General features: G+C 41.7%; 1 protein-coding gene across 2 annotated transcripts in view; it reads left to right on the top strand.

Annotated features, from left to right (window-relative positions):
• Positions 1-13963, top strand: part of ATG14 (autophagy related 14) — a 47189-nt gene that overhangs the window by 17047 nt on the left and 16179 nt on the right. The window contains exons 6-10 of one of the 2 annotated variants that reach the window (XM_004681848.2): positions 2-231; positions 1358-1475; positions 3912-4002; positions 4081-4166; positions 10475-13350. In XM_004681848.2, coding sequence (XP_004681905.1) covers positions 2-231; positions 1358-1475; positions 3912-4002; positions 4081-4166; positions 10475-10781 — 832 coding nt within the window. In that variant the 3' untranslated portion in view covers positions 10782-13350. Of the gene's footprint in view, position 1; positions 232-1357; positions 1476-3911; positions 4003-4080; positions 4167-10474; positions 13351-13963 lie in introns of those variants that run through there. The other variant, XM_012724582.1, reaches the window with a different exon arrangement.

The following is a 13963-nucleotide window of genomic DNA, read 5'->3' on the forward strand; positions in this document are numbered from 1 at the left end:
GAGATCCTGCAGATGTGTCTTCAGAGAGTGACAGCGCCATGAGCTCCAGCACCGTAAGCAAGCTTGCTGAAGCCAGGAGGACAACCTACCTGTCCGGGAGATGGGTCTGTGACGACCACAACGGGGACACCAGCATCAGCATCACCGGGACCTGGATGAGCCTTCCCAACAACGGGGACTACTCTGCCTACTACAATTGGGTGGAAGAGAAGAAAACAAATCAGGGGCCTGGTGAGAAGCAAAATTGTCTTTGAACGTTTTTATGATTTAGAAATACTTTTTAATCAAGGTCCAATTTACATGATCAGATGGACAGCTTTAGTGGCTTAATACATTCACAGTGTTGTGAAACTGCCCCCTCTCTAGTGCCAGAACCTTTTCACCACCCCAAAGGGAAACTCCACAGCATGAAGCAATTGCTCTCCACCTGCCCCTCCTCCCAGCCTTCAGCAACCACTAGTCTATTTTCTGTCTCTAGACTTGCCTTTTGGGGATTGTCCATATAAAGGGAATCAGACAATCTGTGGTCTTTTGTGTCTGGCTTATTTCACTTACAATAAGGTTTTCAGGATTTATATTCATTGCAGCATGTCTCAGCATTTCCTTCCTTTTTCTGACTACAGAATATTCTGTGTGTGCACAGTACCATGCTTTGCTTGTCCATTCATCATCTGATAGATTTAAACCCTGAATTTTTTAACTCTTTCACCCCTTCGGTGTTAATACTACTTTGTATATATATAGTAGAATATATATACACTACTTTGTATAGTGTATGTGGCATGTTGGGTTCCATTTTTAATATCTACCTTTGTACAAACTTGCTTAGCAGCCCTAAATGTGGACATAATCCAACAGAAATCCCTGTAATTTCTCTGTGGAAAAGGATTATTCACTTAGTCTTTCGGCATCTATTTCGTGAGTGTATGCTTATGTCACGCAGAGCCCGGTACTGGTGATACAGAGGTGACATCACCGAGACTGTAGTGGCCCGTGGCCACCCTGAGTGTGTGCTATGGAAGAACCGGCAGTGTCACTGGCAGGCCAGAGGGAGGTGCTGCCACGGCCACTTGGCACCTCCAAGGAGGTGATGTCAGACGTTAATTGTTCTGACAGATAATACATTCGTTGGGGCCAAATCATTTTGACTTTAGTTTGATTTCTACCTGGCTTTACTTATTACATTTCACTCAGCAAAAAACATGATGTTTAAACAAACAATATCTGGTCATAGGCCTTACTAGTAAAGAGTAAAAACAGTCATGAATAATTATTGATAAAATGAAAATGATAAGATCTAGGATCATGACTTTATGTTGAAATTAAAGTCTCGTGTTTGTCTGTTTCTATGCATTAGACATGGAGCATAATAACCCCGCCTACACGATCAGTGCTGCCTTGTGCTACGCCACTCAGCTTGTCAACATTTTGTCCCATATACTCGACATAAATCTTCCTAAAAAGCTGTGCAACAGGCAAGTAATGGAGGGGATGATGTCACTTTAGCCTGGACCTCATGTTCCAATGATGGGCTTATCTTTTCTAGTTAAACCAAATCACAGATGTAAGTATTATCAAGACAGAAAGTCTGACCATGGAATATTGTTTCAACATTAACTTCAGAAGCCGCAGATGCAGCTTTATTCTATTGCACACGAAGTCTTTTAGGAGATCACAGAGTACAGAGGGAAAACAACTGTCCATGTGTATGAACCAAGTACCTTGTAACACTTGAATATTTGATGTATATTTTTTTAATATGTGAGGTATGAAATTTTTTAGAAATTGCAAAAGTTTACAGTCCACCCAGTTTCTATTAACTTTCCTACTCCTCTCCAGTTATCCTTCCCTTTCAAACAAATATTTTTTGCCACAACCCCCTACCCCAAATACCAAAGGTGTGCTATGCTAAGGTTTTTTGCATCTTCTTTTAGAATTATATTTGTTGTTTTTACGTCGTTGCTCATTTTTGTGTGATGTTTGATTTCTCCCTTCACTTCTAGACCCCATAAAATTCCCACCACCAAACCTACCTGTGACCCATCACCATAGTCTCCTGTGCTTTTCCCTTCCGTTTTGATCCCTCTCACTTTCATCCCCTGCACCTCGTCTCCAGTTTATAGTTTGTCTATTAACTTTGTCTTCTTCTCTTCTGACCCCTTGTTCAATTTCCCTGTATTCCTCGTATATGTGAACCATCCGTTCTTTCCCCTTCTAACTTAATTCACTGATCATTAGCCTTCCGGCTCCCATCTGTGTTGGTGTGAATGGCACGAGCTTATCTTTTATGATTGTTGAGTAATATTCCATTGTGTAAATATACCACATCTTCTTGATCCAGTCATCTGTTTTTAGGCATTTAGGTTGTTTCCATATCGTTCCTATTGTAAATAGTGCTGCGATAAACATGGAGGTGCACATTTCCTTTTGAATTAATGTTTTTGTGTCTTTTGCGTAATTTCCTAGGGAGTGGAATTGCTGGGTCCTATGGCAGCTCCATGTTTAGTAGCTTGAGGAACCTCGGGAACACAACTTTCGTCAACATCAGCTTCATACTTTCTTCACATCCTCATCAGCTGTTGTTCTCAGTCTTTTAGATGTAGGCCATTGTTACTGATGTGAGGTGGAATCTCGTTGTGGTTTTGATGTGCATTCCCCTGATTTTAAGTGATATTGAGCATTTTTTTTTTCATATGCCTGTTGCCATCTGCATTTCCTCTTTGAAAAAGTATTTTTTTTGTTGTTGTTGTTCTTTTGCCCATTTTTTGACTGGGTTGTTTATTTTGTTTTAGTTAGGTTGCGTGAGCTCTTTGTAGATCTTTTTAAGTTCCTTATCATTTATATGGAATGCAAATATTTTCTCCCAGTCTGTAGGGTGTCCCTTCATTTGGATATTGTCTCTTTTGCTGTAGAGAAGCTTTTTAGTTTGATATAGTCCCAGCTGTTTAATCTCCTCCTTCATTTTCTTTGCTTTGGGGGATGAATCTTCAAAGGTGTTTTGAGACATATGTCATGGAGTGTTATACCACTGTTTTCTTCAATGTACTTTACTGTTTCAAGTCTTTCATTCAGGTCTTTTATCCATTTCAACTTGGCTTTATGTATGTTGTGAGGTGGTAGTCTAGTTTCATTCTTTTGCTTTTACAACTTTTATTTAACAATTATTGTTGTAAGAATGGAGTCTGTGAGCTTAGTGGTGACTAAAGCATAATCCATGCTGTCTCGGCACTTACATTTTAATAGACACGCAGATCATCAATGTGTAAATAGTGCAGCAGATGGTCAACTCTCTGCTGTGGAGAATGTTGAAGCAGGCAGGAGAGGTGTAGAGTCACTGAAGGGCTTGCTGTTTGAACAGTAGGTATGTGACCCCAGGGCATCTAAGAGTAGAAGGGAACAAGCCTGGGGGTTCTCTAGGGAAGGAAGCTACAGCAGAGAGAATGGTGAGTCCCTGCCCTGGGGAGTGAGGGCCACAGGGAAGTTAAGTAAGGGTGTAGGGGGAGAGGCTTTGTGTGCTCTTTCCAGCCTTCAGCTGGCAGTCTGCCTGAAGTGGATAATTGGAGATTGCCTTGTGTAAATGTTCTCAGATCTTCCTGGTCTCCTGTTGCTTCAGTGAATAAACTGATACTCATTTCACTGGTATGTAAGCATTTGTGTAGGATAAATTTTCAGAAGTGGAATTGTTGCTCAAAAAATACATGCATCTGTAATTTTTTATAAATGCAGTAAAATTGCTGACCTTGAGGGCAGTCGTCCATTCTTAGATGGCATCTGGGAACACATTTTGAGTTAAAGGACACACTTTTGGTTTCTGTGGAACTACAGTGTGAAGAACACTCTTGGGAGAGAACATTTCAACATAGAAATTTCTTAGAAAAGTATGACATTACAGTTGTGCATTTCCATTGCAGTGAATTTTGTGGAGAAAATCTCAGCAGACAGAAATTTACTCGCGCAGTGAAGAAACTGAACACAAATATTCTCTATCTTTGCTTTTCTCAGGTATGGAAAACATACTGTGAATTCATTTTTGCTTTCTTGCTTGGTTGAAAATATTAATCAACTCTTTGCTTTTTCTAGCATGTAAATTTAGATCAGTTACAACCACTGCATACCCTCAGGAATCTCATGTACCTAGTCAGCCCGAACTCTGAGCACCTGGGCAGGTAAGAGGGATTTTGTTGCTTTTCAGTAAATGGTAGTGATGTGACTACTTTTAGCTAGACTTTTACATGTTGGCAGATTTCAGGGATCTGTTCCCAGCTCCAAAATCTCCCAAAAAGGACAAAAATAATGCAACCCTGTACAAGAGGAAGCAGTAGATAAGCATATTTGAACTTTGTCACCCTTACATAATCATTTCTCAGAAAAAAATTCACATATTTTTTACATCTAAAATAGAGTAGAAGAATACAGATGTCCCGGGGGAAGACGAAAAGCTGTTTCTTTGAAACCCTGGCTGTTGCTTCCTAGCCCTGCCCAGTGCCTCCTGTTCCTGGAGCATTTGCTGTGGGTTGGTTTTTCCCTCCCATCATAATAGTGCTTTACAGTTTTCTTTTTTGCCACTGAATGATTCAGTCTTGCTATAGTTTGGTAGAGGTAGTGGGTATTAGAAGTTTATGGTATGAACTGGTTTGAGATCTGTTAACTTAAAAATCAGAGTCAGTAACAAAAGAGGCCAACCAAGATGGTCTGTGGCATCCTGCTTAGTTGCACACTGCTGTATGACCTAGATAAGACTTTGCTTTGGTATCATCCATGTACCTTCCTCTGTGCTTATTAGCTTTTCCCTGAACAGTCTGTTCTACATTTCTGCAGAGGTATGACTTGATGCATGTATTTGCATTCTTCTAAGAGAACAAAGGAAAATAAATGATAAAGTCCTTTGGGATTTCCTCCCCATTGTCCATTTGCTGTGACACCCAGCAGAGTCCCCTGCACTGACCAGTGTATCCAGCTTCCTCTGCCTCCCCCACATTGCAGTGGACTTCCTGTGGTGATCTTCCCTTAAGCATTGTTGTTTCTCCTACTCCTCCTAATAGTTACCTTCTCTGGAACATGACCCACCCCTTAAAAAAAAAAAAAAGCTCCAAGAAGCTGCAGATATACCCAGCATTTTGTGCCATTTTATAGGGGAGGAGTTCAGATCCCATCCATTAATTCACATGGCATGGATGGCACAGAAACCTGAATGTTAGAAATTATCCCACTTTTAGTGTTGCGTTTTAGGGTTCTTCTCTGTACCTTATTTGTGAATGGTTCAACATTAGGATGTATGTCTTTGAGAAGAGCTAATATTTAGTGATAATATTATTATGATTGTTCTGAGACAACTATTATACATGCTTTAAGTTATAGGTGGGATTCTTACTCTCACTTTACAAAAGGGGATAGCCGAGGCTTAGCTCAAGGTAAGTAACTTACACCCACAGGCACAGAGCCAGTAAAAACAATGGGGTGAAGGTCCCAACACACATCTGGCTGACTCCAAAACAGTATGTTCTCGTGCTGCTAACCAGAAAACGTTATTCCTTCATCACATTAACAAACTAGAGAAGAAGAGATACAAGATTAGCTTGATGAATGCCAGGAAAGAATTGAATAAAATTCAGTTTCTATTAATAATTAAAGAAAGCTCTTAGAAAATTAAAAATAGGTTATAAAGACTACCGTAGACCTACAACAAAAATGGTACTTCATGTAGTTGTTTGGTATAGTGGGGAATAATCCAGCCTGCTGTCGCTGCTATGTAAATGTTGCTTTGGAGGCCTAATTAAGGCAGAACATTTTCACTGAGAAGGCATAGTCATACTGAAAGAAACAAACTCAGATGCTATGATTATTGAACTAGAGAACTGAGAGTGTAATAGAAATGACAGTTCAGAATGGTGATTACATACAAGATCAATATTCAGAAAGCAGTTGCTTTCTTACATGTTAACAGCCAGTTAGAGGATGTAGTGGAAAGGGTCTCTTCCATCAGAAACATACATCACATCACCATGTATTTGAGTACCAAACACTGTATGACTTGTGTGGGACTGAATGGAAAAAAGCCTAGGCAGCAAAGACCCTTACCTGATCAGAATTTCAACAAATACTTCATGGACTTAATAAATTGATCCCAAAGTATAACTAAGCACAACATGCAGAGACATTTTGAAAAAGAATTATTAGGAGTGGGCTTGACCCCTTTTAAAGCATAATATAAAGGTCATTAAAAGTGGGCTCTGTCAGCATGCAGGTAGGTGGAGCAATTAAAGGGAGAGAATAGACTCCAGAAACAGACCCTGTGTGTGTGAGGAGCTGACCTGTGACTTGGCACATCAAGTAGAAGCAGCCCAATAGTGGTGGGCAGTTGGGTATCCATGGGGTGGAGAGAGATGGATTCATACCACATTCCATATACAAAAATAAGTTCCAGAAGATCTATAAGACTATTTTTTAAACTATAAATTACTAGGAGAAAAGACAGTGTTTTATAACCATAGGGTAAGGAGAGAATTACAAGCAAGCCACAAAACCCAAAAAAACATAAAGGAGTTTTATACATTTTACTGTGTAAAAGCTTGCAATGTCTCTGGTAAAAAATCTGTTTTGCAGCCTGTATGACAGATAACAGATTGATATCTAGTTAAACTTCAGTCAACAGATTAAAGATAGCAACCTAGTGGAAAAATAGACAAAGGATTCAAGCAGTCAGTTCAAACAGAAGAAAAGTTAGTAGACAGTATTCAAGTAAAAGAAATTTTTAGCCCCAATCAAGAACAAACAAATGCAATTCCCAGCAGGTTTCCAAACAGGTTGCTGATATGCAGAGTTGGTGGTGGTTTAGGAAAACAGGGTTTGAAGATGTGTATGGATCTTCCCTTCAGTCAGCTATTTGTTTAGAAGGCTCTGCCCTGCAGAAGTACACATAACTCCAGGCTGTGGTAACATCCAAGTTCATGGCTGGAAGTAGGTGGTTTAGGAGGTAGGCCTCAGAAGTCTCCTGCCTCCTTCAGAAGCAAGGCTTAGGGTGACTGCTGGTGGAACCTGGCTGGGACTTTCTGTTTCCATTCAGACTAGCTAAACTGGGGACCCCATCCTGAATCCAGCATATACTTTTGTTTTCTTTTCAGTTCAGACTTCCAAGAAAATTACATTAATTTACTATTAAAATAGGACAAAGGACATAAATATTCTTTACCTAACTTCACCTATTGCTAATACCTTTACCCATTTGTTTTACCACTTATGTGATCTATTTTCGTAAATACACACATTTTTTTCCCGGGTCCTATGAAAATAAGATACATATATTGTGGCTTTTGATCTTAAATACTTCCGTGTATATTTCCTAAAAATAAGGATACTTTCTAAACCACAGTACACTTAACCAGCATCAGCTGGGTGAGCAGTAGTGCTGTTTTTGTTTTTGTTTTTTAAGATTTTATTTATTTATGCATACAGAATGGGGTACAGGCCAGAGGTGTAGAGGGTGAGAGGATTCACCAGAGACAGAGTAGGGAGCAAAACAGGCAGATGGATAAACTACACTGCTGAGGGGAGCAGTGGGCAGTCCAGGAGAGGTCTGCCATGCCATGTGGGTCACCTCGGGTGGGGATCGAACCGGCACTGAAGTGGCTGTGGCTCTTTTGCAAGGCTGTGCTTTAACCCACTGCACCACCAGGGAGGGCCCAGTAGTGCTGTATTTTTACTTTCTCTGCCCATATGCCTACGTTGTCTGAAGACCAGATAGTGTCCTTTATAGCATTTGCTTCCCTTTCAGTACAGGATCCAATATGGAGTTTAGTGTTGCATTTAGTACTCTCTTTAACCTCCTTTAAATTGGGAACATTTTCAGAGCTTACTTTGTTGTGTGCAGCATTCACATTTTTTATTAAAACTTTTGTTTCCTCACAGTGAGATTCAGGTCATACATTCTAGGCTGAAACACTGCCTGAGTGTCCCCCGGATGTCACACCTGCAGGTTCACTGTGGCCATCTGTCCCTCAGTGGTGATGTTAATCAAGATCTTTCCAAAATCTCCATGATACAATTCCTGTATTAAACTGTAGTAACTAAATAAGCAGTCTTTGGGGAGACATTTTTTCCCTCTTGCAGTAGTAATTCAGCCTATTGATTGAGCCTTTACAATGATCACACCTACATAAAACTGTTACCATCCAGAGTTAAAACTGTTACCATCCAAACTTCATCATGTACATTAGATTTGCTACACATTTTGTACTTCTATCAAAAATGATTTTGTAATTTTTATTCCTCAAAGACATTAAGTGAAAGAGTTAATCCTTAGGGGAGCACCTGCTCCCTGCCAAGTGGATTCTGCCCTGTGGACTCCATGCAGAGAACCGGGGTCCAGCTGCTCCCACAGGGAGCTCTCTCCTGGTGGAAGTGTCAACCCCTCCCCATGTCACTCCTGCTTATCTCCTAGAATAAACCTTCAAGAGGGGATCTGAGGACGAAAGCTGTCTCATGCCAAGAGGGCCCCAAGATAGATAAGGCACATCAAAGGACAGAAAGTAGGCCGAGCTCTTGTGCTCAAAGGTGGGAATCAGCAGCAGTGGCAGAGTGCTGACCTGGGAGAGATAGGGAGACTTACCTGGTGGTAACTCTGCAGCCCCTTGGACAGCAAAGCTGAGCCGAACAGAATCAGAGAGCCCTGTATTTAGAAAAAGGGGCTCTTCTGTTGTTGGTAAACAGTTTTAGTAGGCAAATGCTGAGAGGCAGCTCTGCTAAGTTCAGGCTGAGCGTAAGGTGGGTGCTAACAGGACACTGGCTAGGAGATGACAATGAACAGTGAGGACCTGAGCTTGGCAGTAGGGGGTGGGGGTGGGGGGGGGCGTGGCTTAAGGGAACTCTGCAGCTCAGATACCTGAGATGAGTCTCTCAAAGGGAATACTCTCCCAGATGATTGGGGATTTGAAATGGAGAAGAATGGGGAAGATGGCTTTGGATTATACACCTTTGCCAAGGAAAAGGGACAGTGGAAATGACTGCAGGGAGAACATTGAGGAGACAGAAAGGGGATGCTCAGAGCTAAGCTTTGAGTCGCTGGGATACTGGTTGGTGTGGAGTTTCAAGGGAGGAAGGAAGATTGTGGGGATGATCTTCCTCCATTCTTGCTCCCTTCACACTTTCAGAATTAGGACTCCTGGGCAGGGTGGGCTGGTAAATGTAGAAGTCCCTAGCCTGAGTGTATTTTTGAAATGTAAGTTGCTTCCTAAGTGCCAAGAGGCAACCCTTTAGCTCACTTTCGATTTAACTAATCCTGTAAAGCCCTAAAAACAGTGCCTGGGGCAGAAATGCCAACTGTGCTAATTGGTGAGTTCCAGCTGGCAAGTGGGGTTGTCTGGGAAGAAAGATACTAGAAAAGGCATTCAGGTGGGGCAGGCCTGGGGAGGTGCTTTGAGGCTGCTACCATTTATTTTAGCCCAGAGATGAAGATGACAGGCTTTGTGCTTCTGGACTGTTTCCCATTCTGTTTTTGTCAACCTTTGCCATTTCCCCCAAGGTGGTTCTCAGGGAAACTTGAACCAAAGCATCTTGTTATCTTGGGGCACCAGTGGAGAGATAGTAGCTCATGGCGCCACTTGGTTCTGCCTGATAGCCAGCTGCCCAGAACCCTGGAGGGACGGGGTGGGGTGGGGGGACAGCCTGATTCCTGAGTCAGGAGCTGCTGTGCCCATGAAAAGAGGGCTAAGTAGGCCTGTGTGGGCTTTGCTGACAGTGCTGCGAGGAGCCTCCATGGGGTCAGGCCAGAGAAAAGTTACGGATTTAGAGGTGAGGGAATAAGGAACCTTTGGAAGCAAAAGTCATTTTCTCCTGAAGTTCAGTGAAGAAATGTGTTTTACACTGAATAGTATATATCCTAAATAGGTTATTCTGTGCTGTGTATCCCTACAATATTTTGTGATGAATATTAAAAATGTGCAGGAAGCACTGCTGACACCCAAGGAAGTTTTCCTGACCTGCATACCACCATTTCACTTAGCTCGCTTGAGTGTTGGGTTGAATAATGAGGGGCTTCCATAAGGCAGGGATCATTTGTATAGTTTTCTTTGGATACCATTTATTACTTGTTCCACTAACAGGCCACAGCATCCTGCAGTGATGGTCTCTGTCACAGTTGGCCTCAGTGAAAATCACAGATAGTGCAGTGGTTTAAAAGAGGAAGTTATCCTTTGAGCCAGCGTGAACAGTCTCAGTGTGTGTTTTCTTTCCACCCAGGGTCTTCAAAACTAAAGGAGGTAGAATTGAGGGAAGCTGTGGCGTCACAGTTTTAGTCATGACTCAGCTGGTAGTTACTGTTGTAAAGAGAATTTAATTAGGAAGCGTAGTGGTGCAGTGCAGGCAGGAGTGGGTGCAGGGAGGGAGGGTGTCCACCCTCATGTACTGGTCTCCTCATGTACTGTCGCATGCTGTGAGCTTGCCAGTTGTCTTAAAGAAGCCCCTTGCTGTCTGCACACAGGTCGGGACCCTTTGAAGTGCGTGCAGACCTAGAGGAGTCCATGGAATTTGTGGATACCGGTGTCGCTGGAGAATCAGATGAGAGTGGAGACGAGCACATAAGTGATGAGGAAACTGACCTGGGCATGGACTGGGAGAACTTGCCGAGCCCCCGCTTTTGTGATATCCCCTCCCAGCCTGTGGAAGTGACCCAGAGCCAGAGTAGCCAGGCGTCCCCACCCATCGCCAGCAGCAGTGCCGGAGGCATGATCTCCTCCGCTGCATACTCAGTGACCTCCTGGTTTAAAGCTTACACTGGACACCGTTAACGGAGCATAGACCCAAACGCGCCACATTTGTATCAAGAAAGTTCTGCTTGCTCCAGTAAACTCTAGGTGTTTAGTTTCATTAGTGCCTGGAACAAAGAGAGCTTAAACTTCTGTTTTTCTGTAGGGAGACAAGTGTTTCTGTCAGAGGGCTAAGGGTGGTGTCTGACATCCTTATGATAGAACAGCTTGGTTCTTCTCCCCAAGCCTGTTGGTGGAAGGAGGACATAGGCATACATCCACTTCTGTTGAGGCAGAAATTCCTCCGAGCTCCCTCTGCTCACAGGCCACAGGCCCCGCAGACACGGGCTTACTTGTTGGTCCTTGTGATACTGTTCCTGAACGTGTTGGCTTTAGAGGTTGAATCACAGGAAAGTGATTCTTGATTAGCCTTGAAAGATAAAAAATTTGAGTTTGTTTTTTGCCATCTCTTTTTGTACAGAGACACAGCAGGAAATTTGAAGTACTGGTTTCTTTATGATTTGGTTATATTTGATTTTTAGGTAAAGGATTTTGTTTTTTTTGGAAGTGGTGGCATTTTGGGGGGAAGGGTTAGTTTAGAAACTATTCATCTGTGCTGCTCTGTTGTAGCTTGTCAGGCATTCCTGTTTTTCTTTCTACCCACACACCAAAGAAACCAAGATCGTTTTTTCTGTAGGACCCATATCCATGAGCAGAAGAAATCCTCGCTGCAATAATGTCCTAGAGAATTTTGAACCATTTTCTTATATTCTGAGGGCACTTAAGTTCATTCTTACACCTACATTTTTGAATTCTTGTCTTCTGTACATTTTGAAGTTGAACTTACTTTATGAGTGAAAATTAAGTCATTGAGGTTGTTCATTTGTAAGCTAAATGCCTCCTTGGGCACACGGTACCGGCACCCTTGCTGAGGAGTCTCTGGTCATGCTTCCTGTGTATGGTTTTCCCTTAGGGAAACTATCCTACTGGTTTCTTCCCTGGAGGTCTTGGTTGCTCTAAGGACACTACTTTCACTCAGAAATGCAGAGCAGTCATTACAGCTGACACTACTCTTTATTTATCCTGGGGAAACTCGGGATTTCCCTCACCCAGCTCATTTTCAGCTAGTGTGTGTCATTCTCTTGACGACAATCTTACAAGAAAACTGTAGAGAGGCATTATGTACAAATATGTAAGTAGATTTTTATTTTTATTACCTACAAAAACAAAAAAGCCCTATGTTAACAACTACAAAAAGAAATCCTATGAAAATTTCCTAACAGGTATTATTACCATATCTTGTTAGTGTGATTAGCATGATAGTACCTCAGATAAATCATTTGGAGGTAAGTCCCTTAGCTTCTTTTCTCACTGTAATTGCTATCGTTGATAATTTGCCTCCAAGTCCGAGGTGCTATATTGCTTTGCTATTGATACATGTAGTGTTTGGTAGACTTTTGGGTAGAGCTGCAAAGGGTGTGTATTCCTATATAGGAGTCCCAAGTTTCTTGACTCTATGAATTTTCCACAAAGGGAGGAAAACAGTATTTCTCCACATGGGTTCTTATACAACTGTTATCTGTTTTAAGTACTCAGCTTCCTGATGTCTGGGCTGGTGTTTTACCTCCCAAGTCTGCATTCAAAGAATGGGTGTATGTACTGGACTTGAACAAATACCAAACAAACTTAAAATCCTATGAGGTAAGAGTTACCCAAACACTTCAAACTAATCTCAAGAGTTCGAAGTCTGGGATTTGGAGCTTAGAGGTAGAGATTGACTTCAGCAGAGAGGCACAATAGTTGTGGTTTTTTTCCAAGTAAGCCACTTAGGAGACCATGAATATGCGATGAAGTTTAGAATCCAGAGATCACAAACTCCTATCAAGAGTAACTCAACACAATTTACAAAGATAGGGGAAACTTAGGGTGTAATAGGGTATATTTTGTTGTTATTGATATCAACTAGAGGCACTTTACTTAGGGTAAATGGTCAAACCCTTTAGTGATTTTGAACACCAACATACTGGCTTACACTGCTGAGATGTTTTGGTTTTCATTATTTTGCACTGGATCCACCATGTAAATATTCTTAAAATATACATTTCAACCACTGTTTTTTCTACTCTTTGCTGCTCATTAAATCTTTCATGTAGGTGCCAGAACTTTATGTAAACAGCTTTTTAAATTGAAACTGGTACTTTTTTAAACAAAAAGCCATAGAATTTGCTCATGTTTTCCATATTAAAATGATCTGTTGAAACAAGGTAATACTAAAAATTCACAGGCACCAAATAGGCTGCTTAGAATGGTCTTCTAAAGACTTTTTGTAATGGAATATGTTTTGCACATCTGTAAGTTAGGGGGTAAACAGTCTGCGTTGGGTGGAGTGCACAGGAGTCATTCAAGGTGTAGGTCACTAGCAAAGTGGGTTTGGGGCACGCCGTTCAGTATGAGTGTCCCAGACACTGCTCACAGTGTCATGTTGCAGGAATTTCCCATTGCTCTGCGACTTCCAAACTAATTTGAGTCATTCAAATGTTTTCTAAACTTTTATTGTATTATTGCAATAAATCTTTTAACAGTACTTTGTTAATACATATGTATGTCTTTTTCAAGGTCTGGTTATTCATTTCCACTGATTCATTGAGAAAGCAAGAATAAAATGTAATTGTGTGAAGATGGGCTACTTTATACAGTTATAGGATAATTCTTTAAGAATTTTTTGCCAGGTAAATTAGAAAAATTCCTGTTAACTACTTTTTCAAAAGTATAGTTTATGTTGCTAGTAACGGTAACGGTTCTTTTTTATTAAGCTGAGAAGCTGGTTGCTGGCCAGTGACATACCTTCCTCTAATAAAATGCAGTCGTCCTACAGTGATGATGCCTGGCAACATCCCCATAGGCAGGGAGGGATGGGGCCTCTAGCTTGCCCATGTGGAACCTGCCCAGGCTTTTTTTCAGGACAAGAAAGAAATGTTAAAGGTTAGAAGTGACCTGTCCTTCTAAAAGGAAGACTGAATAGTACCCCCTGCCCTTTCTTGGGAATCAGTTTCTCTCAGATGGACACACTACCCCTTTCAGGGTAGGTCTTTGTGGAAAGGGGTCACCTGCAGTACTAGCGATTCCAGTGACTGCTATGGAAGCGGTAGCCCACTCAGCTACTTGCTGTGGCTGTCTTTACCTGGCGTAGGCTGCCTGCCCACAGCAGAGGCAAGTGGAAGCGT

The sequence above is a fragment of the Condylura cristata genome, unplaced genomic scaffold (assembly GCF_000260355.1).
Source record: "Condylura cristata isolate star-nosed mole 26May11 unplaced genomic scaffold, ConCri1.0 scaffold00013, whole genome shotgun sequence".
Lineage (NCBI taxonomy): Eukaryota > Metazoa > Chordata > Mammalia > Eulipotyphla > Talpidae > Condylura > Condylura cristata.